This window comes from Chlamydotis macqueenii, chromosome 1 (genome assembly GCF_036417535.1).
Source record: "Chlamydotis macqueenii isolate bChlMac1 chromosome 1, bChlMac1.mat, whole genome shotgun sequence".
Lineage (NCBI taxonomy): Eukaryota > Metazoa > Chordata > Aves > Otidiformes > Otididae > Chlamydotis > Chlamydotis macqueenii.
Window position 1 is genome coordinate 26,805,919 of NC_141556.1, and position 26,759 is coordinate 26,832,677.

At 40.8% G+C, this 26,759-nt stretch overlaps 1 protein-coding gene across 2 annotated transcripts in view; it reads left to right on the forward strand.

Moving 5' to 3' along the window:
- Window positions 1-1,742: 1,742 nt before the first annotated feature.
- The window catches only part of CTTNBP2 (cortactin binding protein 2), a 92,158-nt gene continuing 67,141 nt past the window's right edge, over window positions 1,743-26,759 (forward strand). For both annotated transcript variants that reach the window (XM_086747472.1, XM_086747463.1), the window contains exons 1-2: window positions 1,743-1,991; window positions 12,597-12,704. In XM_086747472.1, the coding sequence (XP_086603598.1) occupies window positions 1,923-1,991; window positions 12,597-12,704 (177 nt within the window). In that variant the 5' untranslated portion in view covers window positions 1,743-1,922. The remainder of the gene's footprint in view (window positions 1,992-12,596; window positions 12,705-26,759) is intronic.

The window sequence follows — 26,759 nt, forward strand, 5'->3', positions numbered from 1 at the left end:
AGACACATAAGTAACTGTGATGGTCAGCAGATGCTTCTAAGGCAACCGGAAAATACTGGCAATTATAATGGTATATATGAATCAATAAGAGAAAATATATTCTCAAAACAGTTTGAAAAATTGTTTTAGACAGTGTTTAAAAGCATTTTGGAGAGCATTAAGTATGACAAAGTCCATCGGAAACAAATGACTTTTCATTGAGTGTCTTGATAGCAAAGCACCACATACTCTTCAAGATTTATGTAAATCATAATTATAAGTAATGTACAGTACTTTGCTGTCAATAAAGTAAGCAAGCAACAATATATCCTAAACCCAATTAAATTGTATTAGAGTTATGGGAACTAAGAAAACCAAGTTGGTGTAGGCTCTGTGTCATCAATGGAGTTTCTCAGTGTTGGCAGTGGAAAGGATGCAAGCACTCACTATAGTTATAAAAAGTGTAAAGCTTGAGTAGGAGGAAAGCTAGCTGATTTTTAAGGAAAAAGAAAACCAAATCCTAAAGGCAAAAAGCATCTGTTTGACTGGATTGTATGCTCCCTGTAATGGATCCTATACACTGCCTTCTGCTCACTCTGTTCAGTGTACATTTACACTGAATGTTGGAGTTGGAGTTTATTCCACTAATTGCTCGTCGGTAAGGGGGAAAAAGTTCATGCATGTTTTCACTTCCACTCTTAGGTACAGCCTGCTTAGGAGAACATTTGCTGTCTTTGATCAAGGGAAGGAATTGGCCCATTTCTGTCTGGTCGCGGTGCCAAGGGAGCTCAGTGTGAACCTAGACCTGAAGCAGCCCAATGAAACGAGGAGACAGGCAAGGCTCAGAAGAGCCTGCTGTTGGTGGAAGTTGTATGTGGCTGCAGAGTAAACAGTGTTGCAAATTCAGCTTATAATGGATGCAAGTTGATTCCAGAGGAGGCTATGTTTGGATTTGGTTTCAGTGTATAGCTCACCCGGTAGGTTCCCGTTGCCGGGGAAAGCAGTGAGCCAAGACTTTGAGGAATACTCCCTGGAGGCAGGCAGTGGGACACAGATGGAGGGGTGCCCCTTGGGGAGAACATTTAGCCTGTTGTGGTAGCGGGGTTTAGCTCAGCAGCCTTAACATTCTTCTGGAGGAGTTAGAACAGCCTGCAGCTTCAGTACCAGCCTGGAACGGCAAAGGCCAGCCCCAGGCCAAGGTGGGCTCCAGGGCTGGGGCTGAGGAGGACTGAAGCGTTGGGCCTGACACATTGAGCCTGGATGAAGGTCCACGCTCATGCAGGCTATGAAGCCACCCTGCCTTGAAAATAAGCCAGGAAGCATGGGCTGGTGGCCGAAATGTCCTTCCCCAGCCCCTCCACAGGGGTCGGGGAGAGAGGTGACTCCCTCTGTCAGCACGCCCAAAAGGAAAGCGGCAAAGAAATGCCCTTCCCTCAAAAGCCTTGGCTGGTTTAAGGACCTCACTCACCAGGTGAGCCAAGCCCACTGTGAAAACCCTCTTTTTTTCGCCCCATCCATAACCTCTCCTTTCCTTCTCCTGCTCCCAAGACACGGGGGTGGGAAGGAGAGCGGTCCCTGCGTGGGGCCCGGGCACCGCAGTGGCGGGGGGCACTCCCTTCAGCCACCATTGCACGCTCGGCAGCCCGCGGCGGGGTCCCGCTCCCCCTCCTCCGCCTGGCTCGGGGCCGCCTGATGGCGGACAGGGAAGAAGGGGGTGGGTGGGGAAAGCGGAGCGCCCGCCGGCGGGAGTCGCTCGCCTCGGCTCGGCGAAGGGGGCGGCTCGGCTTCGGCAGCCCCGCCTGCGCGGCGCCGGAGGGGTTAAGCGCCCCCGCTTGCGGTGGGCTCGCTGCCGGCGGGGAGGGGGTTAAGCGCCTGGCGGCGGCGGCGGCTGTCGCCACTCGGCTCCGCGCCGCTCTCCGCGCCGGAGCCGTTACAGCGGGAAGATGGCGACGGAGGGCGCGAGCGGCGAGCCGGGCTCTGGCGGACGGGAGGACTCGGCGGCCACGGCAGCGGTAACCGGCTTGGCGGGAGCGGGGCGAGGGGTTCGACCCAGCCGAGGCGAGAAGGGATCCCTGTGGGGACGGGACGAAGCAGCGCTCGGAGACCTGCCTCCCCGGCTCCGTCCCTCCGCCCTCCTTCTCCCCCGGGGCGGGACGGGACGGGACGGGGCTCGGCTGCGGCGGGTCTGCTGCAGCCGAGCCCCGTCCCGCCCCGGAGAAGAAGAGGGAGCGGTGCGGGGTTTCCCTCCCCGCCAGCCTCCCTCTTCCCTTCCAAGGGAGCGGCGGGTTCTCTCCCCCATTGTTCCTTCTGGCTGCCCCGGCGCGGGGTCGGCGTGAGGCGCCCGTGAGGGGGGCACGGAGAGGGGGTGGGAGTCTGCTCCTCGGTCTCGCCTCTCTCACACCCACCCACCCACCTCCCCTTTTCCCGCCGCTTGCCGCGGCGAGGGCGGCTGCGCCCCGGTCTCTCCGGGCGGGCTGAGGTGGTGACAGCGGCCGCGGCGGTGGGAGCTGTCAGACCGAGGCGGAGGGGGGGGGGTGGGAAATGTTGGTCTTTAACCCTTTGCCAGGCCCGCAAAGAGCTTGATTTTTCTCCTTTCCTCCCGTGTGGCGTTTTCGGCGCCGGGGCAGCGTCCCTTCCCCTCCCGCCCCCGCCCCGAGCGCCGGTGTGTGGAGCCGTCTCCGCTCCCCGGGCCTCTCGGCGGCTGGGCTGCGCCCCAGGGGCGGGATTTGTCTACCCACTTCAAATATCCCCCAAAACCGAGAAGAACACCCCGCACCCCCCCCCCTCCCCCGCGGCGTGTCCTCTCTGAGGGTGGGCAGGCGGAGGGACGCGGTGTGGTGCCAACCGGTTCAAACGGTGTCGGCTGGAGGCTCCCCTCCCGCTCAGCGGCCCGAGCCCCTGGCAGAAGGGCGGGGGTTCACCCCCCACCTCAGGCGACCCCCGGCCCCTCATCCGTGTGGCAGTAGAGCTCTCGCAGCTCGGCAGCATCCTAGACCTGGCGTGGTCAAACCTGCCCGCGGACCCTCCCGGGGCTGATCAGCCCCTGTTAATCACTTGGCTGACAGACGACGCGAGAGCCGGGTGGCTGGGTCCAAAATACGGCTGTAAGCGCTCGGCCTCGTAGCGGGATGCAAAGTTTAGGGCGATAAAACCGCTGTCAAAACCTTCGTTTCTGAAGGTGATGGCCCTCGAAGGGATGGGATACCAGTTTCTGTGAAACTGAGGGTATTGCTGGCATTCTTCTTTTATTACTATTTTATTTTCTTTCAAACAGGCACTAATTCTTATCTGAAACCCTGTTCCGACTGTGCACTTAAATCTTCCTTGCGTGTTTTAACTTCTGCAGTGTTGTGGAAATTGAGTTTTACTTAAAAAATGTAATCCTTACACAGTGAATATTTATAACATCACTATCTTTTCAAACAATGACATAACCATGACATAAATGACTATTGAGGTAAGAATTCATAAAAGCAGAACATGAAATAATTTAAAGCCCGAGTTTTGAGTAATAATATTTGTATGAAATTATTTAGTATACTTATATTATTACCACCTTGAGTTTCAGTTTTAAGAACTCAGACAAGTAGCTCATAATTGAGTAGCACTCCAGTATTGTCCTGGTAGGCAGTGCAGTGTAAGGCACTCATGCAATTTGGTGTTCTCATTATGGAAGGTAGGAGCAATAGCTCTATGCTGCATGCTGCTTTTAAAATATTTTTTTAAAGCTGAAGAGGTGCTAGGAAGTAACCTGTGTGTTGCTCCCTAACAAAAGTAATATCTATACTTAAGCAATAACAAAATATTTTAAAATTTTTTACTTTTAATTTGCCTTCAGTCAGTATTTAATATTCCTTTTCATCTTTTCTTCCTTGACAATATGAATGTTGTATTGTTGTTTTCATTTTCTCTCTTGTACAATAAAGTAAAAAGTACACCTCTGTGCAATGAAAAGATTAAAAAAATATTTATACAATACTTCAGTATTCCTTATGAAGGCTTAGTATGAATAGCTTATTTTCCGTCTTTAAACTCAAGATACAGAATTACGAATTGGATCATCTGCTTACTTTTAGGATCTTATAAGTCACACTAAACTTCAACTTATGATGAAATATTTATTTCAGTACTGTTTTAGATTTTCTATCTTTTTTTTTCAGTTTTCAGAGTTCTGATTGCACAAATGGTGCAGTGGAGAACTGTAAGAACAGTATTTTTAACAGTAATATGTTAATGTATAAATTTTATGGTGTGAGCAGAAGATGTATAACAGGATGGTATAGTAGGGTTTCTTGATAATAAATGCTGTTATTGCATCTTGGTACGCTGTCAGTAACATCACTGGAAAATAAGATTTCTTTTGCTGCTTTTAGAAGCACTGTAGAAAAGGATTAAAAGTGCCTCCATCCCTCCTTTTTTTTTTTTTTTACATTCACCAGGGAATTTGACTGAAAAAGCCTAGACTGTTCTATAGAATCTTACATTTAGGAGCAAAACTGACAATCTTGTCACTCTGAGTTTCCTTGAAAGGAGCACAGCGTCTGGTAAGCCCATCACTTCTTTCCCACAAAATACTGGTATTTTTATTGTGGTTAGGGTAACAAGGAAATACGGCAAGGGAGTGGTTCTGGTCCTTTTTCATACCTGCACAGCTTGATTGCACTGAAGCCAGTGAAATTGTGTTGGTGCAATTTGGACTAGAATTCAGAGAAAACACATATGTGTGTATTTTCAAACATCTTTGAATGACTTCCATCTGCATAATGTCTACCAATAATGATTACATAATAGCAAGAAATAATCCAATTTGTCAGTTTTTTTTGTTGAAACATTGAACATCAGCCTACTGCACGTAGAGGGCTGGCTTCTCACATGCTATAGCTCCAGTGTAGCTTTAACAAAGCCTATGAAAAGCCTGCTATATAATGAAGTTTGTTAAAATTATTCAGTAAAATTTCTGGGTTTGATTTTGCTTGACCAGTGATCAAAAGCATAAACCTTATTTTTTTTTTCTGAAAGATAGTACCTCCCACTGTCTGTAAAGCTGTACATATAGAGCATATTAGTAGAGTGGAATCTTGACTCCTCTGAAGTGGGTAGGGATTTTACAGCTGTCTTCATCGATCAAAATTTTGTTGCAAATGATGTGTACATACCTGAAAGGATCAGTCTGGGTTGCTGTGGGTCAAGTAACAGTAGAAAAAAGTTGCACTGTAGAAAAAAACATCAAAAAATGGATAAAATGGAGAGCAATTCCATGACACTTTGTGGTGACATTGTGTAGGATCTGATGCTTAGCTTGGTATATTCATTTTCTATGGATCTACAAGAATGCTTGTAGCGGAACTGTCATTCTGGTCAATATAGTGAAATGCTAAATAATGGCTTTATCAGATCAATTATACAGGCTGATTTGGGTCAATTGGAAAGATTCTTACATTAAAAATATTGTTCTTGCAGAAAATGTGACCATAACCCTTGAAAAGCAAAATCTATATCTCTTATTAGGGACTGCATCCTGGAAAATGGTCACTTGCCAAAGGACATGGTTTAACTACCGCTATCGTCATCTGAATACAAGTTCTCAGTGTAGCATTATTGCTCAGAGAAGTTACTTTCATTTAGTCAGATGGATGATGCTGTTGTGGTGTTCCAACATGTGGGTGAGATGCAGGGACAGCAGAATTCTGTCTAGCTTAGTCCTGCTACTCCTCTGCAATGAGAGATTGGTCTTGATCCATCTTGCAGTGATCCACTTCAAACCTCCTTTCTACCTCTCCTCCCCCTACTCCAAACTACAGCTTTGCTGTTTCGTGCCTTCTACTCCACAACTTGCAGCACAGCCTCTCTTCCCTTGTGAAGGTCCTGGGCAATGAGAAAAGAAAGCCACTGAATGTAGTCCACTTTATAAATGTTCCTTTCTCTTCCAAATGTGGACTTGTCACACTGTCCATCTTTAAAGGTGAAGTGCAGAGGAGCAATGCTGTGAGCCGGATGCGTGAAAGTGGCATGGAGGTGCAAACCTGTAGGATGCTGTATGTCCTGTTGTTTTCTCAAACAGCTTTGACTTCATTTGTGTAAGTGTTGCTTTGGCCTCAGAAGTGATACAGCAAGATACCAATAGAGATGGAAATTGGGACAGGAAGGAAGGAGCTCAGGAAGACAACAGTTTGAGGTCTGCCTCCGCACCCATTCTTACCCAAGAAAGGGAGGAGTTGATTTACAATACCTGTGTAATTCTTGAATATGTAAATGGGAAGGTGTCAAGTAGACTTAGGGAAGAGGTACTGCCTCTATGGTAAGTGAAGTAAAGCTTTCTTGAGCGTTGATTTTTGTTCTATTGTAGCACAGGGCAAGGTGTAAAATTCTGGAAGACTTAAAGATTCCTTCTGCAGAACTTCTAAAGATAGCTTCAACAATGTGTACCTGTGTTGGGATCTGACCATATATCATTTGCCTTAGAAGTGACTTATCTGAAAGCAAGTTTCTGAATAGAAATTACCTGTTAAATTTCAGTAAGAGTTTAAACATTGTTATTGAAGGGTTGTGGGCCTAGATCCATAAAAAAGACTTAGTTACTTAACTTGCACTGAAATAAAAAATGACTAAGTACCTTTGTGGCTGTTAATAGATTGCAAATATGTTTTAACAGCTATGACAATATCTGGGTATGTGTAAAGGTCATTGTCTTACTGATTTTGGAGGGGTTGGGGGCTGGCTTTTTTTTTTGTTTCCAAAATAAATTTTCCAGTTTTGAGGTATATTTGTGGTTAATCTTTAAGCTGTTAAAAGTTTTGCAGTTACCTCAAGCCAAAAAAAACCCCACAGCAATTAAACAAAACCTCCCCCATGCCTTTTAAAGAAAACCTTTGAAAAACCCAGAAATCGAGGGAACTGTGCTTGGGGAGGAGGAGGGCAGAGTAACCAGGTAACTTCATGTGGTGAACAATCCAATAAAAGTCATTAAGCTAATGATTGGACATGAATAAATGCATGTACCGTCCCGTCATGATCCCTCCGATACCATTGCATGAAATTTTATACAAGTCCTGGATGTTAACCTCAGATAATATTCTCTTCAGCAAGAAACTTGGTCTTAGTTGAGGAGCAAGTTTCACTGCATTGCTTTTCCTTGAAAGATATTTCTCTGCCTTCCTGTTTGTTTCTGTTGCCAAGAACATTCCTATAGGTCACATCTTACTTCTTAAGTTCATCTTGGATGGGGTGGGAAATTGACATGTATTTTTGTGTCAGATAATTTCTGGAGAAGCATGAGGTCACAGATTCTTACCCTAGTTTTAGACTAAAGAACAAGCCTTCCACAACCAAAGCAATAAATTGTGGTTTTCTCTGAAGTATTCATGAATACTGTATGGCTAGTGGGACCACCTCTTTTAATACTCTCTCTGTTTGCAGAATTTTCTTTATTAGAAAAGGGTTAGGGTTCATTTAACCACATACCCATGTTTATGTTGAGCTGGGTCTTGAAACTTCCTTTTATATTTGGTGGAGTGAAGTAAGTGGTTAGAAGGAATAACTTGGTTTAGAAACAGGTTTGTGAGCTTCTCTGTTTTTGAGTGAAGTGGCTTAGGCAGCCTACTCTTGGCGGTATGGATGGGGTTCAAGACACTTAAATTTAGGTGTCTACATGTATGCAGAGTGTTTAATATCCTATTACAGTCAATGGAAATCTGACCAATACAGTCAGTGGAGCCATGAGCAAATAATTCTAGTGGCTGATTTGCTGAGTAGCTTTCTTGGCTGTTTTGACTAGGCTGATCATTGAAAATAAAGGGACATTAGGTACCTAGCTTACATAGCTCACACCTACCTTTAAGTGTCGTAGTCCTGTCTTGAGGGTTTCCTTTGGCGGTCCGTATGGGATACTCTGGAGTATCGCAGCTGCCCTTCTGCTACTGGTCCAGATGGCATGGATGATTCTCTTAAGTCTTGCATCGTATCTTCCTGTCCCAAAAAGATATCTCTTATCCTCCAGACATTTCAAATCGCACTAGATACTTCTATGCAGGTGACTAAATAGAATTAGTCAAAACAGATCTTTATACTTGGTCAGATGAATTGTACCTGGAGGACATACTTAATGTTGTAAAATGTATGAAACAGGGTTGTGTTTCCCTGGTGTAGTTGTTTCATGGGTCTGACAGATGTGAGGCCATTATGACATTAAAAGTTTACTTTGTATAGCCTAATAAGTAATGGCTAACCGTTTTATTTTAGAACTTCATCTTGGAAGTCTGCTTTCTGAATCCTCAGGAGGATTCCTGTGTGTTTTTAATGGAACTCAATATAAAATATGTAACAAATGTAGATATGTACCTTTCCCTTCATCTTTGACAGGACTCTTTTTCTTTTTTTTTTTTTGACAGCTTTTCTCTGTATATTTTCCTGTACACCATTTTTATACTTCTCCCTTCCTGTCTTTCCACTTCGGCCTTCAATTACACTCCACAGGTTTCTTTCCCAAGCCCTGGGTTATTACCCAGCTCCATCTTTAAAAAGGCTGTGTAGCTGCTTTCTGAACAGGAAGGAGCTTGTTTTCCATGGTCCAATGTTTTCCATTGTTTTTTGCCCGTGTTCTTCTTAGGGAGAGTACAAAGCAGTGGCTTTTATACTTCACCTATTCAGACTTCAGCTGAAGGCAGCAGAGTTTGTAACAGCTGCTCTGGTAGCATAATGAACGGCTCTCTTAGCTCCTGAAGTGGCTGGTACTATCAACTGGGCTAGGTCAGCAAAACCAAACTATTGGTACTGCCAGTCCCTCACAAGATTTCTTTCTTTTTATTATTAATATTTTTTTTTAAGAGAGGATGGTGGGATAAATTTAATGCTAAAGACTTTTACCATCTCTGCTTTAAATAGCTTTGCATGTGGGAGCAAGACCCTTCTGTTCGTGCACCTGTTGGTGACCTTCCAATTTCATCCTCTTCCGTCTTTTCCAAAGACGATGGAGATGGGAAAATACCTGTCCAGTTTGATCACTGCTGTCCTAAGTCATCCTTCTCTTGTTCAGAAGAGATGCTTTTGTCTTGTTTTTGGTTCATGGCTTCTTCTAATCTTTAGCCATGGAGGTTATCATTTTGCCTGTAGTCTTTTTGTGATGCATGCACAGGTAGTTGAATGAATTTTAGCTAATTAGCTGTTTGCTCTGTTGTCACTGCACTTGCTGCCAGGCAACACACACCCCTTATGAAACTGATCTGAAAAATAACGTGGAGTTTTAGAGACATAGAGAACTGAAGTTGTAGTCTTTCAGGTACTTTATTCTAATAAATCAAATAAACCAGACTTTTTAAAATCTGAAAGAGGTATAGAAAAAAAATCTCTTGTGTTTTGGTTGCATATGCCAAATGTCACCCTAGGGCAACATATTCATGTATTTCTGTTATAAAACCAATATAATATATGGCTTGGTTACATAGTTGTTAAATTGTTGGTTAAATTGTTACAGCTTGGCACTCTACCAGAGGTATTGCAGCTAAACCCCGGATGACACATAAGCCATGAGCTACTAATGCAGTCTTTATTTTGTGGAGATCCAAGACTTATTGCTCCACTGGAAGATGTTAGATTACTTTTCTAGATCTAAACAACAGTTTTCTTTATGATTCAAACAATGCTTCATCTGAATAAGAACTTCAGGCAAGCCTGCCATGACTGACATCTTGATCCCCAGAAGGCGGCAGGGACTGTTTAAGAGGAAAGATAGTTTTATCTCATCATGTACTTTACCTACTCAAATAATACAAATATTTTTACAACAATGCTTGAGAATATATTAAATCTTTAAACTATATATTTTGGTCCAGTTAGGGTAAGCTATGTTGTGGTTTCATAAGTGCTGATTCAGAGATCTGCATGGGAAGAAGGTGTGGTAGCACCTCTTGAAAAGCTGAACATATTGACTTGAAGAAAAGAGTAGGATCATGTTTCTTGCACTGTACTTTTGTGGATGCCCCTCTTAACCTTGTTCCTGTCTATGAGAAACCTTGGGTGCCTTTTTTATTAGAGGAGGCAAGCTTATTTTAGAAAGGGAAGTTAATGTAGTGGTTAAACCACTGAATGGAGACTCGGAAGACTGTTACTGAATATTGTGTTTTGCACCACTTGCTTTCTGTGTGGTTTGGGAAAAAATACTTGGTAACTCTGCATCAGTTTTCCATGTGAAAAACTGAGACAGTTTTTGTCTATTATAAAAGAAGTTATATGACTAAATCAACTGCTGTCCTTGAGCTATTAGATATTAGGAAGTGGTTCATAGAAGAAGGAGAGTGGATAAGTGGGCTATATGACTGAATTAAATTTAGTAGTTAAAAGTGCTGAAAGTAAAATCTGCTACAGCCTAGAAGGTGAAATCTAGTGTACTGGCACTAGATTACATGAGGAACTGTGTGTGTTTAGTAAGTTTTTGCTTTATCCATGTCCATAGATTGGTAAGTGCTGTATAGAATTGTGATGAGCACTGTGAGAGGCTACTGCAGTGTATGTTGGGAAAAAGCCTTCAGAGAAACCGGTTGTTTTTCTTGATCCATTGGCATGGAGAATAAGAGGTATATTTTGGATTACAGAAATAGCAGACCCAGGCAGCAAAATAGAGGATAACTATTGTTGAGTCTAGAAATATCGGTTTGAGTGAATGGCCCTGTCCTCAAAACAGTTATGCTTAATAGAAATCATTGCTCCTCTTGTTGATCCATGCTGTTCATATAAAAGAAGAAGCTCAATCCAATGTACATCAAATACAAATAGCTGAAGTTCTGGCTTACAGTTCTCAGTAGCCATTTGTACACCTCTCTGTGTTTTAACTAAAAAGTAAAAATGGAAGACAGAGTAAATCTGGTACAGTTATAGCTTTGGGGTAATTTTGATTTATGGCCTTCTAGCCTGAAGGAAGAACAACTGTCTTGCCCTCTTCTTGCCTTAAGAAAGCAGAAATGTTACTTGATTTAGTTTTTATTGATTTTTCCTGCAATGAAGTTAAGCTCCTGGGTAGCTGAACTCTTACACTTTACATCCTTCAGGGAAAACAGACAGTATATCCAGATACACAGTTCAGCTAATTTGGCAACTGGTTACTTCATACTGAAGATAGCTGAGGGTCCTCATCTCAGGGCTTTGCTGGGAGACACTGTAGGACTGTAGTATTTCCCTTGCAGTGAATAGCAGACTGGAAATCAAGTCAGCTGAATCTAGCACATGGAATAAATACTGTTTTCTTTCCCTTAAAATGGTCCCCTTCTAATTTCACCAGTCTACTTGTGTTAGCATTGCGGATATTGGTGAACAAGAGATCTTATCTACTATCTTAGTGATTTTGTAAATATTAATAACATTCCACCCCACCTCCAAAATCAAGACTTCCAGCCTTGCAGTATTTCCTCTTATAGCAGTTACTCCTTCTCTCTTCATCCAGTTCTGTACCTTTAGATGAGGACTTTATGCAGTACTTGAGATGTGGATTTACCAGTGTTTTATACAGTGGCAGCATGAGGATGTTAACTTTGTAAGGGAGGAATTATGTGCCAGCTCTCACATGAGGTAGATGTCCCTGCCACTTCTCTATCTGTTTTCCTGATTATTGATGAAGAGGTTGAATGAAACTGGTCCCAGAGGTGCCCCACTGCTTACCTGTCTCCATCTTGAAAACTGATTGTTACCCATAGTGGTTTTGCTTCCTATTCATGAAGTGTCTTTTTATCCAGTACTGTTGGATAAGAGTTTCTGTAATAATATTTGGTATAGAATCTTGTCCAAAACTTCTTGAAAATCCAAATACATTAGTATCTAGTGGATCCCCTTTGTCCATGTGTCTATTGACATTGTTACAGAACTGTAACAGTTTGTGAGGTGAATTTGGTTTTACAAAGCCTTACCGATATTCCCAGGAGACGGTGTTTAGGCATGTGCTCAGTGATCTTATTCTTCAGTATAAACTCGTTTCACTCTTCTAGAAGTCAGACTCACACTGATCTTGGTAACTGTGGAGTGAGAAGATGATGTTGCTATGAACTGCTATTTGTCAGTGCCTCTTAAACCTGAACTGTACTCTCCAGGCAAAGAAATGAAACTGCAAATAAAGCATGCAGATAAGTTTTCATGTCTTTTCACAAGCTGTGCTTCAAAAATTCACATTCAGCCCAGTATACTGTGATGACTTGGTAGTTGTTTGCAAGTGAGGCACAGGTTACACTGGATTAGGTGCACTGTGGTCTAGGTTCTTTCACCCTCTCTTGCCTTCATCACTGATGTGTTATTTCAGATCTGTTGGGGGTTTTTTGGTCTTTGTGAAGCTGCGTATGGGAACTTTACAATTTCACTCTTATCATTCACAAGATTTTGCAAGATCGATTCTTTGCAACAGTGTAGGGTTTGAAACTGTGTCATACTGGTGGACTTCTAATTTCTTCACCGTAAATAAAAAGATTCAGACTATTTGCTATTAGTTTTGACTTTATATATGACAAAGCCACCTCAACTTTTGACAGTTACAGTTGTTTGAGGAACCCGTAATTAGGATGCTGATAGGTTTATGTTTCAGATCTACAGTAACTATTGCGGTCAGTTAGTTAGTGTGTTCATCAGTGTTTTGTTTCTTGCAGACAAGAGAGTTTGATGTGGATAACTTGAGCAAGCCAGAATTGCGGATGCTTTTGAGTATAATGGAAGGAGAACTAGAAGCACGAGACCTTGTAATTGAAGCCTTGCGGGTAAGTTACTGGGTTGGTTGTTGTGGTTTGCTTTTTTTTTTTTTTTTTTTTTTCCGATTCTCTTTTGCCACTTCCTTTATACTGTGCATAGAATATTATTAGTGGAAGAGTAAATTGTGGTTTTTAAGTTTTAGATTAACTAAACCTCGGTAATCACAAAACATGTTCTTGTTTAATTGTTCCCACTCAGTAATTCTATGTAATTTTGCTATAAAATACTAACAAAATTTCAGAGAAATAAGTGTGAAAACTGCAAAATTACTTCCTCTTTAGATTCTTTCATATTGTAGGGTCTGTTATTTGTTAAAGGTAGAAATAACTTCAAAGGAAAACTCAGTCCAGTCGTCATTTGTTCTAATGGCGTATATAAAATGCAACAAGAAGAGCTTTTATAGGTACGTAGGGGACAAAAGAAAGTCCAGGGAAAATGTAGGCCCCCTCCAAAAGGGAACTGGTGTCCTGGGTAACCAGGACACGGAGAAGGCTGAGGTTCTCAATGACTTTTTTGCCTCAGTCTTCACCGACAAGAGTTCCTGTCCCACCACCCAAGCTGTAGAAGGTGAAAGCAGGGACTGCGAGAATGAAGAACTGCCCATTGTACTCGAAGAGCAGGTTCGGGATTATCTGAGGAACCTAAAGGTGCACAAGTCCATGGGACCTGATGAGATCCATCCGCGGGTCCTGAGGGAACTGGCGGATGAAGTTGCCAAGCCACTGGCTATCGTATTTGAGAAGTCGTGGCGGTCTGGTGAGGTCCCCGATGACTGGAAGAGAGGGAACATAACCCCCATTTTTAAAAAGGGGAATAAGGAAGACCCAGGTAACTACAGGCCGGTCAGCCTCACCTCTGTGCCTGGCAAGGTCATGGAGCAGATTCTCCTGGAAACCATGCTAAGGCACATGGAGAGCAAGGAGGTGGTTGGTGACAGCCAACATGGCTTCACCAAGGGCAGATCGTGCCTGACCAATTTGGTGGCCTTCTATGACGGGGTGACGGCATCAGTGGACAAGGGACAAGCAACTGACATCGTCTACTTGGACTTGTGCAAAGCTTTTGACACTGTCCTGCACGACATCCTTCTCTCTAAACTAGAGAGACATGGGTTTGATGGACGGACCACTCAGTGGATAAGGAGTTGGCTGGATGGCCACACTCAGAGGCGGTGGTCAACGGCTCAGTGTCCATGTGGAGACCGGTCACGAGTGGCGCCCCTCAGTGGTCCGTGCTGGGCCCGGCCCTGTTCAACATCTTTGTCGGCGACATGGACAGTGGGATAGAGTGCACCCTCAGCAAGTTCACCGATTACACCAAGTTGTGTGGTGCCGTCGACATGCTGGAAGGGAGGGATGCCATCCAGAGGGACCTGGACAGGCTGGAGAGGTGGGCCCGTGCCAACCTCATGAAGTTCAACCAGGCCAAGTGCAAGGTCCTCTACCTGGGTCATGACAATCCCAAGCACAAATACAGGCTGGGCGGGGAATGGATTGAGAGCAGCCCTGAGGAGAAGGACTTGGGAGTGCTGGTGGATGAGAAGCTTAATATGAGCAGGCAATGCACCCTTGCGGCCCAGAAGGCCAACCGCATCATGGGCTGCATCAAGAGAAGCGTGGCCAGCAGGTTGAGGGAGGTGATTCTCCCCCTCTACTCTGCCCTGGTGAGACCCCACCTGGAGTACTGTGTCCAGTTCTGGAGCCCCCAACACAAGAAGGACATGGACCAGTTGGAGAAGGTCCAGAGGAGGGCCACGAAGATGATAAAAGGGCTGGAGCACCTCTCTTATGAGGACAGGCTGAGAGAGTTGGGGCTGTTCAGCCTGGAGAAGAGGAGGCTCCGGGGAGACCTGATAGCGGTCTTCCAGTACCTCAAGGGGGCCTACAAGAAAGATGGGGAAAGGCTGTTTAGTAGGGCCTGTTGCAATAGGACGAGGGGTAATGGTTTTAAAATAGAGGGGGGTAGATTTAGATTGGAAATTAGGAAAAAAATTTTTACGATGCAAGTTATAGAACACTGGAACAGGTTGCCCAGAAAGGTGGTGGAGGCCCCATCTCTGGAAACGTTCAAGGCCAGGCTGGATGAGGCTCTGAGCAACGTGATCTAGTTGGGGATGTCCCTGCTCCTTGCAGGGGGGTTGGACTAAATGACCTTTGAAGGTCCCTTCCAACCCTAACCATTCTATGATTCTATGATCTTTGTGTATCTAGTCTATTCAATGCATTCATCTTCTGTGAGATGGAAGGAAGGACAAAATTTGGATGTTCATGTCCACTTAGGGAAAAGTGTCTTGTGGTGTTTTTTTGTTTTGCTTTTAAAAAGTGAAATACAGGATGTATACTCTTAACAGCACTCACAAGTACTTGATTAGATTTTTGCTGAGCTAGGCACATGTGAAGGTTGATTTTCTGCTTTAGAAGGTTGCAGTCTGAAAGGCAACACAGAAAGTTGACTGGAAATATACAAACAAAACTGTATTTTAAGCAAAACATGATACATTTTTATGACTGTAATGACTTTAAAATTGATCCAGAACAGAATAAAATTTAACAGAGCTGCCAAACAGACTGCAGGTTTAGGAGGGAAAACAGCCTTACATGGTTTGAAAATATTTATAGCTTTATAGCTGGATAGAGGGAAATTATGACCTTTAAGGTCTCTTAAAGGAAAAACTCATTGTAATAAAATATATCTAATACTAGTTTTAGTAGCATGTGTAATGATTATCAAGTAGTATGGGAATGTTTTCCACTTGTAATATCACAGTAACAATTGTAGATGCATTTTTGTTCAATTTTAATTTGTTTTGTGATGGCTTCAGATCACTGGATGCAAATAGAGCTTTAAAGTAGCTGTCATTGATGTACCTGCATTAATAACTAAAGACTTTATGCCTATAAACCTCTCAAAAAATACAATTTTCATTTTGTAATGACAATAAGGCACTGGAAGCAAGATATTTCTGGGGTATTACTGAACTTTGAAGTCATTTGGTGTTTGGCCTTCAGGTGTATGCATATGTTGAAATGTACTGCCTTTTCATCTAGCTGTTCTACAATTTCACATCTTGTTTGCCCAGACTAGGACTTTTTATTTTCCCTGACTGCCAATTAGGGTTTTGTTAATGGAGAAATGCAAATAGAATACTTGGACAGTTTTCTCTAATGCATATTAATGAACAAGCTACTACACTACATACCAAATAATGCATGTATTGAAATTGTACAAAATTTTAAAAAGAAAATAAAAAGAAGAATGCATTACACATTTAACGATAGTAAACATTAAACATTGAGGATAGTGCAGTCCCAGGAGAGAAAAAGTCTACATCAGATTCCCATGTACCTGCTGAAATGGGTAGTATGTACACAGTGTTTTTTGACAACTAATATAGATCAATATGAAAAATAGCTCAATTTCACGTAAGCTATATAAATGTTGAAAATTTATTTTTGTTTTGTTTTTTTCTTGTCCTGCGTCTCAATTTCCAGTTTCTGTATTTTGTAGTAAAATCCTCTAAACAAAATCCACCTGGAACTCAAATCTTCCAGGCAGCTTGCCTGGTTAGCTGTACTGATATTTGAAAACTTGGAAGGTATACCTGCTGAAGAACTGTAGTTTGATATCTTGGAATACGATACATTCGGATCTTCTGGCGTCTTATTTGGGAAGCCACAAGTCATCAGTATTAGCAGCTGGAGTCTCCAAGCAGTGCACAAAACAAGCTACTAGATAGCCAAATATAGGTCTTTTATAAAAGTGAATAACGAGAGAATTCCATTGGAATTATGTCAAATTTGGTACTTTGATTTGTTTCAACAACAAATTGGATACATACTTCGTGTACCCTTAAAGCAAGAAGGAAATGATTTTCACATAAAAGAAAAGACTTCTTATGCTAGTATTTCAAAAGCTGATCAAGCTCTGTATCAAAATTAGAAAAGTTTCTGAGTGTGTGTTTGTGTGTTTAGGGAGGCTTTTTTTGGTTGGTTTTTTTTTTTTTTTTTGTTTGCTTGCTTGTTTGTTTGTTTTTGTTTGGGGTTTTTTGTGGTTTTTTTTTTTTTTATCTTACTAGAACTGCAGGGCTGTTTCAAAGCCTAATTTCTCTGATAGGTCAAAGACTGATAATTTCCAGTCCTATATTAGATGAAGTGTGTGTTGTCTTTTCCTCTTAAGTGATCTTCCTGTCAGTTTTGAGTCACTGTGGAATATATGGAGTCACTGGAGAGGGTCCAGAGGAGGGCCACGAAGATGATCAGAGGGCTGGAGCACCTTTCCTATGAGGACAGGCTGAGAGAGTTGGGGCTGTTCAGCCCGGAGAAGAGGAGGCTCCGGGGAGACCTTATAGCAGTCTTCCAGTACCTCAAGGGGACCTACAGGAAAGATGGGGAGAGGCTGTTCAGTAGGGCCTGTTGTGATAGGATGAGGGGTAATAGTTTTAAAATAGAGGGAGATAGATTTAGATTAGATATTAGGAATTTTTTTTTTTATAGTGAGAGTTGTAGAACACTGGAACAGGTTGCCCAGAGAGGTGGTGGATGCCCCATCCCTGGAAACGTTCAAGGCCAGGCTGGATGAGGCTCTGAGCAACCTGATCTAGTTGGGGATGTCCCTGCTTCTTGCAGGGGGGTTGGACTAGGTGACCTTTGAAGGTCCCTTCCAACCCTAGCCATTCTATGATTCTATGATTCTATATACATTTATGACTCCAGTTGCATATGTTCTTGGTCTTTTTGTAAGGCTACAGAACTGGATCTTTTAATGTCTTAGAAATAAACTGTTCATTTTTGTGGTTGTCATCTCAGGTTTTTCTCTATAATCACTTAAGTTGAACTACATCATTCCTAATGTGCGTGCCCTTATCTGTACTCATTTTTCAGGGTTTCACTAAGCATTTGTAAAACTGGTGCAATAAATAGTACTTATGTATTTATGGGAAATACCTCTCCTGGAAAGTTCTGGCATTGAAGTGACTCAGTCTTGACTGATCACAAAAGAACTGATAATACTGAATCTAATTAAAGACTGACTCGCATAGCACTACTCTTAATCTGCACCTAGCATGAAGTTTCTCATTTTAACAAGACCTGTTTGATGCATCTCTGTTAGTGTATCTTTTTCCCACTGTAGAAAGTCTTACATTGACCTGTTTGTTTCCCACATTACTAATTTTGTGTGAAGCCACACTGTGTGCTTTATTGAAGATTTGAGACAGATTTGATGTTTTTTCTCTGTCTATAAAGCCAGTGATGTAAAAAAACACATCCACCTTCAACGTTCTTAGACAGGCTTTCTTTTCAGACTGACTCTTACAGGAGCATGGTTCTCACAGTGCAAAATGTTCTCTTGGTATACATGTCATGGCATCGCAATCCACACCTTATCTGCAGTATTCCCTGGTGGAATGGAACAGAGATATCTAACAGAGAGTTAAGGGGTAAGAACAAGGGAGCAGGAACAGTATTTTTGGATAAGATATGGAGTTGGAACTTGTGCCTTACTTTTTTATTTTTTTTCCCCTATACCATGTTTTTATATTTATGTATTATGGAGTTCTCACTTAAATAACTTTTAAAATCTTGGTTTAAATTAATTCTTTTTGCTTCATTTAGTAATTTGCTTTTCAGGATTGAAGTTTAATGCCTCTTGACATATTATAAAAATGTAATTTGCTGGTGTGAGTTCTGGTAGATTAAGAAGAAAACATTTCTGATCTCTTTGTGGATTAAGCCTGTGTCCTATATATGGAGCAAACTCTACTACTTAATAGCTCATAGAAATCTAAAATAATAATTTGTATGTGTTGAGTTTTTGTGACTTCTGCATTTTTTAAGTCTCTTATTTAAAAAATAGCTGTAAAGTATATATGCAGAGTTTGATCAGTGAAAGAAACAAAACTCCAAAATTATATCCTGTATCAGTTAGTACTGTTGTAATATTGCTTTTTTAACAGTGAGACAATACCCTTGGATTTGAGAATTGTATTGTCTTCAGGTGCTTGTCTTCTGGCTGTTCATTTACAATGTATTCATTGTTTTGTAAAATGAATTTGTATTTTATGACTTTCAGTTTAATTTCTCTTCGTACTAGTAGCCATCAGAGAAGATGGCTACTTACACTTCGTTTAGCACTTTTAAGGTTTGGCATAACTTTTTCTGCTTATTTAAAGCTTAGTTTCAAAACTGTGCAGTCCAATGAGAATAAAGAAGAAAGGCTTCAGAGGTTTTTACTCTGCTTTGAAAAGATTGAACTAGGGAATTTTAAGTTTGTCCACTGAGTGTGGGTTCCACTCTACAACTGGGTATGACTGTCTATTCTGTGTAAATAAATTTAAAAAAAAAAAAGTGAGAAAGGTTTGGGATTATGAGAAGAAATCTTGTTAAATTAACTAGTCATCCTGAAGTGCAGAGGTGGCAGAGGAGGGAAGGTAAGTTTACTTAGTAAAGTTAATAGTGTTGATGTGATAGATTTTTATTAAGGCAGTTGAATTTGTCCCACATGATAAATTAGAGAGAACTAAACTTGAAGTGTCACATAAAGTAATTATCTTTTTAGTACATTCCTGTGCATAAGGTATTGTAGAGTTTCCATTGTATTTTCTATAAAGTTTTGATATGTTGAAGTCTGCTTTTGAAACAAAATCAAAACGTAACTGCATTCATAAGAATATGCAGATGACATCTGTATACTTCCATATTTTCACGATACATTGTTGTTCCTTTACAATATGCATAACTGCAGATACATAAGGACACATGGCATTCCTGTTTCTAAAAAAGGGCTGTTGGTTCCTGCTTCAGCAATTGAAACTTTGACCCAGTTAGAAATGTCTCCTGCTACTGCTGTATAAGTAGTAGTTTCGTGCTTTGATATAAACAAAAAGCTGAGGGTTTTTTTTGCCCGTAGCATGTATAAATCTGTTGTAGCATACTCTGATTTGTACAATACAGAGCTCACAGTATTTTGCTGAATTAATCTGTCTTTGAACGTTATTTCTTTTTTGGAGTACATTGACTGTCTGTAATTCCGAAGTCAGAGGAATTCAGATTTGAAAACATTACAGTAATTACCAACCAGAGCAATTTCTGTTCAGCCCTGTGAGGACCAACGGCCTTGGAAGAGCAGACCTTTGTCACATTTCAGGTCAAATGTCCAGATTTATTCTCTGAGTGAACAGTTAATTTGCTGTGGAGGACAGCATGAGGATTCACCTCAAAGGAGGTGATCTTTATGTAAATCTGTCTCATTATTGCCCTGATTTTGTATAACTACTAAACCAAATGACTTAAGGGAGTTCTTTGTGAATCTGTGCTTTATTTTAGTAGGTCCGTGATCAGGGTTGCACTGCAATTAAAGTTAAATTCAGATTAACATTTAAATCATTAAAGTTATTTCATGAATGAGAAATAACATTTTGTTTAATTGCTATTGGGAATGCATATAGTTAAAAAAGGAGGGAGATTTAACTATAGCTGCTGCCTTCATCTGTCTCAATTATCCAAATAAGCTGTCTGGGATAATATATTCCTAATGTGGAGGTAATGTGGCCACATAATCGAGGCATAGGTCTGGCTTCCCACAACTATGACCTCAAATGCAGCCCTTTTTTTTTTTTTTCTCTTCCAGCCATAAAGTGGTTGCTGTATCTGCCTGCCTTCTAGAGGGTTTTTTTAAAGTGCATTGACCCTCATATGATGAATTGAAGGGCTAGTGTTAGCTGTCAAACATGGAACTACAAATACTAAATGCTGCTTTTAGTGGTGATTCTCTCATAAATTTTAATCATTAGTAGGTTATTTTTCATCTAAAATTTTAAAACCCAACTTGGGATTTTTGTTTATTTTTAAATAATTTTATTTGCCTATGTAAATTTCATTAGGTGTTAAATGGTAAAATGAAAATTTATGTTATTCTTGCTTCTATGGTATGCATTAATAAGTGTGAACAAAAACCCTGCAAATTCTTATCATACTAGATCCTTTAATATACCACACTGCATAGATTTAGAACAACTTACTTGGATTGTTGAGAAAAATCACCGATGAAATAAAAAAATGGCTAAAAGAATTGTCAATACCAAAAATGTAAATATTTTTGTTTAATTAAAATTGACTACAGTATCAATGACATTGCTATGGAGTAATGTCTTTCCTCTGAGCTTAAGCGAGCTCCAAATCAGCAGATTCTGTGTATGGAATGGCCAAGTCAGGAGGAAAGTCTGAGAATGGCAAAGTGAATTTGATTGTATGTTTCTTGAGTGTTGTAAAGCCCTACTATATTTAATTTTTACCATAACTTCCTCAGGAAGGAAAACTTATCTTCTGTACATGTGTTTGCACCAATGTCTGTTGAATCTTTTAGGCAGTTTCTGCAAAATCTAACAAAATGCTAAGCATTTCAGAAATCGGCAGTGTCATAAAACCAGGCAGCTGGGTAAGAAATGTCATACTGTTGTTAGGGCCTGAGTTGAAGGAAGGGCAGAGATTTGTGATGTCTGTTACTGGGCACTGTATATGAACTGTAGAATACAGAGTTAGGGAAAATCAGACTTTGTTAATTTACCTGCTCAGGGAATTTAAGTTAGACTATGTAAGTTTATAAAAAGTTCAGAAGGAAAAGATCTCTGCCATGGGAGTTAGTTCTGCCCAAATTGTAAGCACAGCCTATCATCCTGAGGCATTTTGACAGGCCTGCAGGCTAATCAATAGAGCTGGAAATGAATCATACTTTCTGTATTATGTCTGAGTAGAAAATCCATACAAGGTAATTTCTGACTTCCCCTAGCAAGCAATGCATGTGAGTTCTTGAAGAACAGTTGTTGAATGTTGTAATGAATGTGTGGCTATTAATGTAATGAAACAGGGAGGTCAAAAGACAGAAGTTGATGCATCACGTAGTAATACCTCATAGCCACATTTAAGTTTAATGACCCATTCTATTAGCTTTACCTTAAAAAGCTTCCAGTTTAAAGAGACAAGATTTTAAAATAAGGTTAAACAGCTTTTAGAAAATATAGTTATTACCGTGTAGGTTACACAATGTTTCTTTAAAATAGATAATGCATAGTGTGTTGAGTGCCAGTTCTGAGGTTTCCACTCTCCTATTAGTCATTTTAGAACTATACTAGGGTATCAGTATTAAATTCCATGAGAAATTAAGTAGTTTAAAGCAAGTCTTAAAAATAAGATTTTTAGGAGGATCATTTGTTTTGAAATGGTCATATTGTTTCAGAATTTTTTTAAATAACTAGCTGCAATGAAGAGACACTCTGTTTCCAAGACTAGAATGGTATAATCCAACATTACTTCTGCAAAGTTGCCCTCCATTTTTTCTAAAAGTATATATAATCAAATTGAATGTGGTTTTGCAAAGTGTTGCATTTTAGAACAACAAAATAAATGTTTCTTTGTACTAACATTCTATTAGAAAATTCTGTTGGTATGAATGGCTTATAAAATGTCAGGGTTCATTATGATTAAGGCCATTTTTTACATATCTATATATATGTGTGTGTGAACAAACTACCTAGGTGAATCTGTCCTAGCATTCAGATCAAGAGCATGCTTTTGAAGAAACTTTCCCCATTCTCCCCACCTAACTTTGCTTTGACTTGCCTCATAGGCCTCTCTCAGACTGTGAGAACTGAACAGCACCAGTTGTCTTGCTCTACAAACTTGTTCCTGTGCTGCTGCACTACCTGCTAATGTTGGTATAGTCACTGTATACCTATAAATGCCCTTCTCCAGGGTTGTTTGTGTAAATATAGTAGGAAATATGAGTAGATTTGGTCTAGATTTAAAAAAAAAAAAAAACAACTTCATATCCCCCATTTCTAAAACCAGAAATTCCCCAATGCTTTCTGCCGTTATGATCGTTCTTGAATTTAAGACAGATGGACCTTGCTTGAGAAATTGCCAGATGGGTCATTGTCAAACGCTCTTCTGGAGTCTCTTTCTTCCCAAAGGGCAGAATGCATTTTCTGCTCAAGCTAGTTTAATTTCAAGTCCTGAGCTGTGCATTGTGAAGGCTATTATTAGCAAACTTCTCTTTCAGTTTTGGCCAGCAATGATTAAGCACTGAACAATATAGTTTTATTTTAATGTCATTGAAAACATGCACTATTTTGATGATAACTTTCATGTGTACTTATTTCTGTACCACTTTTGCAATTCTTTAAGTGTATATGAAGATAAAACATTATTTTTAAAAATCCCCTGAATATATCATAGTTTATCATGACAGTATACCATGTAACAATGTTAGAATTTTGGTGCGTAATGGAGAATGATACTGGAATAACTATGCAAAATATGGAATCTTTTGAAGACCTTTGCCTGCATTGATTGTGCTAAGTTGTTGTGAATTTAAAATGCAATCTGAACTTCTTCTATACGTATGAATCCCATGGCACTCTCATACCAAAGAATGGAACTAAAAGCATACAGAAGGCAGCTTTAGAGGCTTCTGGCAGCCAGTAAGACAGCCTGTTTTGTAGCAGGTGTCTTTGAAAAATGGTGATTAGGTAGAAGGAGGAGCAGAAGATGTTAAACTGTCTGTAACAGAAGGTTATTGTTGTAGACAGTATCATGACAGTTGTTGGCCTTGGTGACAGAAGTGGACTGTGAAATAGAAGTCAGATAATGCCTTGTTTGCATTGTCATTTTTGCATGTTGCAATTTCTTTGTAAAAATTTAATTTTTACTAATTTTTTGGGAGGTAATGATCTACAGTTTGTGTCCTTGCTCATCTGATCACTACTTTTACTTATTGACTCTGCTCTTAAATAGAGCATTTTCTCTGCTCTTAAATATAGTTTGGTTTTACCTGTCCAGTGATTCTGCTTACAATTAAAGCTTTTACTTTCTTAATAGTAGTTTATTGTAATTTTCTAACGTGGCTGTCAAAAAGTATTATTTCATTATTACAAGCTATTTAAAATCAATTGCAAGGAAACTATAAAATATGAATAAACCTCAGACAGGTTAGTAGATGAAATGATTTTTCAGTGCTTAGTTTGGAATGATTTATTTATTTGTGGTTTATTTAAAGTTTCAAAATAATGCAGCACGCTCTCTGTTCACCTAATTGAAATAGTGTTGTTAGATACAGCATGTTGACATTTTAATTTTTTTTTTTAATAGAACCATAGAATAGTTTGGCTTGGAAGGGACCTTTTAAAGATCTTCTAGTCCAACTCCCTTGCAAGGAGCAGGGACACCTTCAACTAGATCAGGTTGCTCAGAGACGTAAAAAAGTATGGCAGAAAATATTTACTTTTCTTATATTCAGTGGGTTTGTCATAATAATGCTGTAAGAGTGGATAACTAACAATAAATACTTTAACTAACGATAAATAACTTTTCTTTGCATGATGAAAGGTATCAAGTGAACTGTATTTGGATTCTCCTTCAAGTAACACCTGTATTTCTTGCACTTCGTTATGTGTGGGAACAAGTCTTACCTTTTCCAATAGGTGTTGGAGATGTAGCAGCAGTAGTCCCTGGACTGATTAACTTCGTTGGTCTGAAGAATTCTGGTATTTTGGTGGATATAAAGGCCTATTCTAGAAGCTACTGACAAAATAAGTTTTCAATAGTGTTACATCACTTCTTATCGTAGTTATTTACTGTTTGCCAAAGTGAGATATCAAGCGCTGAGCAAAGCAAAACGTTTGTTAAACCATATTAAAACAGCCCCGTATATGTGTTGTTTTGCTAAGCTTAAGCTTCACTACTCAGGCAGCTACTCTTATTCCAGGCCCTCCTAAAATTGGAGATTAAAAGTATGAAACTATGAGGTGTTTTCTAGTATGAAAAATCTATGCCTTTGCATTGCAAACATCCTTTTCACTCTGTCCTTTCCAGCAGTGACTGTTAAATTGATAATAGTCTCTTTTTGTTTTTCACACAGGATCTGAATATCTTTATTGTTGCCAGGCATTTAACTACTAATTTAGCTGAAAGTATTCTGCTGGTTGCTTATTTGGATAATTGCTGTGCCTTTCCCACTTGATTCCTCCTGCTTTAATTTGATCTTTCTGCGTAATCCAGAATAAACTAGTGAGCGGAGATACACACACTATTTGTAAAAATAATAATAAAAAATTCCAACATCATGTTGATGTAACTGTTTCTCGGTTTCTGTGATCTTTATGAATAATACAGCTGTTACTTCATTGTTAGTGACTAATTTAAAGTATTTTATCTGTTTGCCATCATTACTTATGTTGCTGACAATGAGAAATCTAACTCGGTCATCCAATCTGTATTATTATGTTAACTGAACTTTTCCATTTTTAGTTGAGGGAGCATACACAGGACTTTTCCTTTATGCCAATAAATGGTACAGTTAATTTTGTTGATGGTAACACCAAAGTGCAACTGATAACATAGCACTTCTTTCTGCTCTTTGTGTGCTGCTTCACATTACTGTTGCTGAGGAAAAAATGTGTAAGATTTGTCCTTGGTTCTTCCAAATAAATTATGATAGTAATTTATAAAAGCTAATTATGAATAAGAGATTTGATTGAGGTCCTTTTCAAATTCAGCACTTCTGAAAATACTCTTATAGCAGCAATTACTTTTGTTATGATTGGGTGTGTGTGTTCCCGTACTTTTCTCCCTCCCACTCTGTTTTGATGCTGTTCTGACTCGTGGATAGGTCTTTCCACCTGCAGTTCTCCCAGACATCTGTCTTAGAAGCTCTAGCAGTGTACTAAAAATATTTAGCACTAGGTCTCTTATAAAAGCCAGCGTTCTGTTTAAAGAAACATAGAATGGTTTGGGTTGGAAGGGACCTTTAAAGGTCATCTAGTCCAACCCCCCTGCAAGGAGCAGGGATATCTCCAATCAGATCAGGTTGCTCAGAGCCTCATCCAACCTGGCCTTGAAAATTTCCAGGGATGGAGCATCCACGACCTCTCTGGGTAACATGCTCCAGTATTCCACTATCCTCAGTGTAAAAAATGTCTTCCTTATATCAAGTCTGAATCTGCCTCCCTCTATTTTAAAACCATTACCCCTCATCCTGTCACAACAGGCCCTACTGAACAGCCTCTCCCCATCTTTCTTGTAGGCCCCCTTGAGGTATTGAAAAACCACTATAAGATCTCCCCAGAGCCCTCTCCTCTCCAGGCTGAACAGCCTCAACTCTCTCAGCCTGTCCTCATAGGAGAGGTGCTCCAGCTCCATCTTAACGGCCCTCCTCTGGGCCATCTTCAACTGGTCCATGTCCTTCTTATGTTGGGGGCTCCAGAGCTGGATGCAGTACTCCAAGTGAGGTCTCAGCAGAGCAGAGCAGAGTAGAGGGGCAGAAACACCTCTCTCGATCTGCTGTGCATGCTTCTTTTGATGCAGCCCTGTATATGGTTGGCTTTCTGGGCTGCAAGCGTGCATTGCGAGTTCATGCTGAGCTTCTTGTCCACCATAACTCCCAAGTCCTCCTCAGGGCTGCTCTCAATCCATTCTCTGCCCAGCCTGTATTTGTGCCTGGGATTGCTCTGACCCTTGTGCAGGACCTTGCACTTGGCCTGATTGAACTTCATGAGGTTTGCCTGGGCCCACCTCTCCAGGCTGTCAGGGTCCCTCTGGATGGCATCCCTACCTTCCAGCCCTTCGACAGCACCACACAGCTTGGTGTTGTCAGCAAACTTGCTGAAGCTGCACTCTATCCCACTGTCTTTGTCACCAACAAAGATGTTAAACAGGGCTGGTCCCAGTACTAACCGCTGAGAAACGCCATTCTTCACCAGTCTTCACTGGACCTCAAGCCATTGACCACAACTCTTTTGAGTGTGGCCATCCAGCCAATTCCTGATCCACTGAGTGGTCCATCCATCAAATCCATATCTCTTCAGTTTAGAGACAAGGATGTTGTGTGGGACAGTGTCAAATGCTTTGCGCAAGCCCAGGTGGATGACACCAGTTGGTCGTTCCTTGTCTACTAATGTTTTAACCCCGTCACAGAAGGTCACCAAATTGGTCAGGCATGATTGCCCTTAGTGAAGCCATGTTGGCTGTCACCAGTCAACTCCTTGGTCTCCATGTGCTTTACCGTGGTTTCCA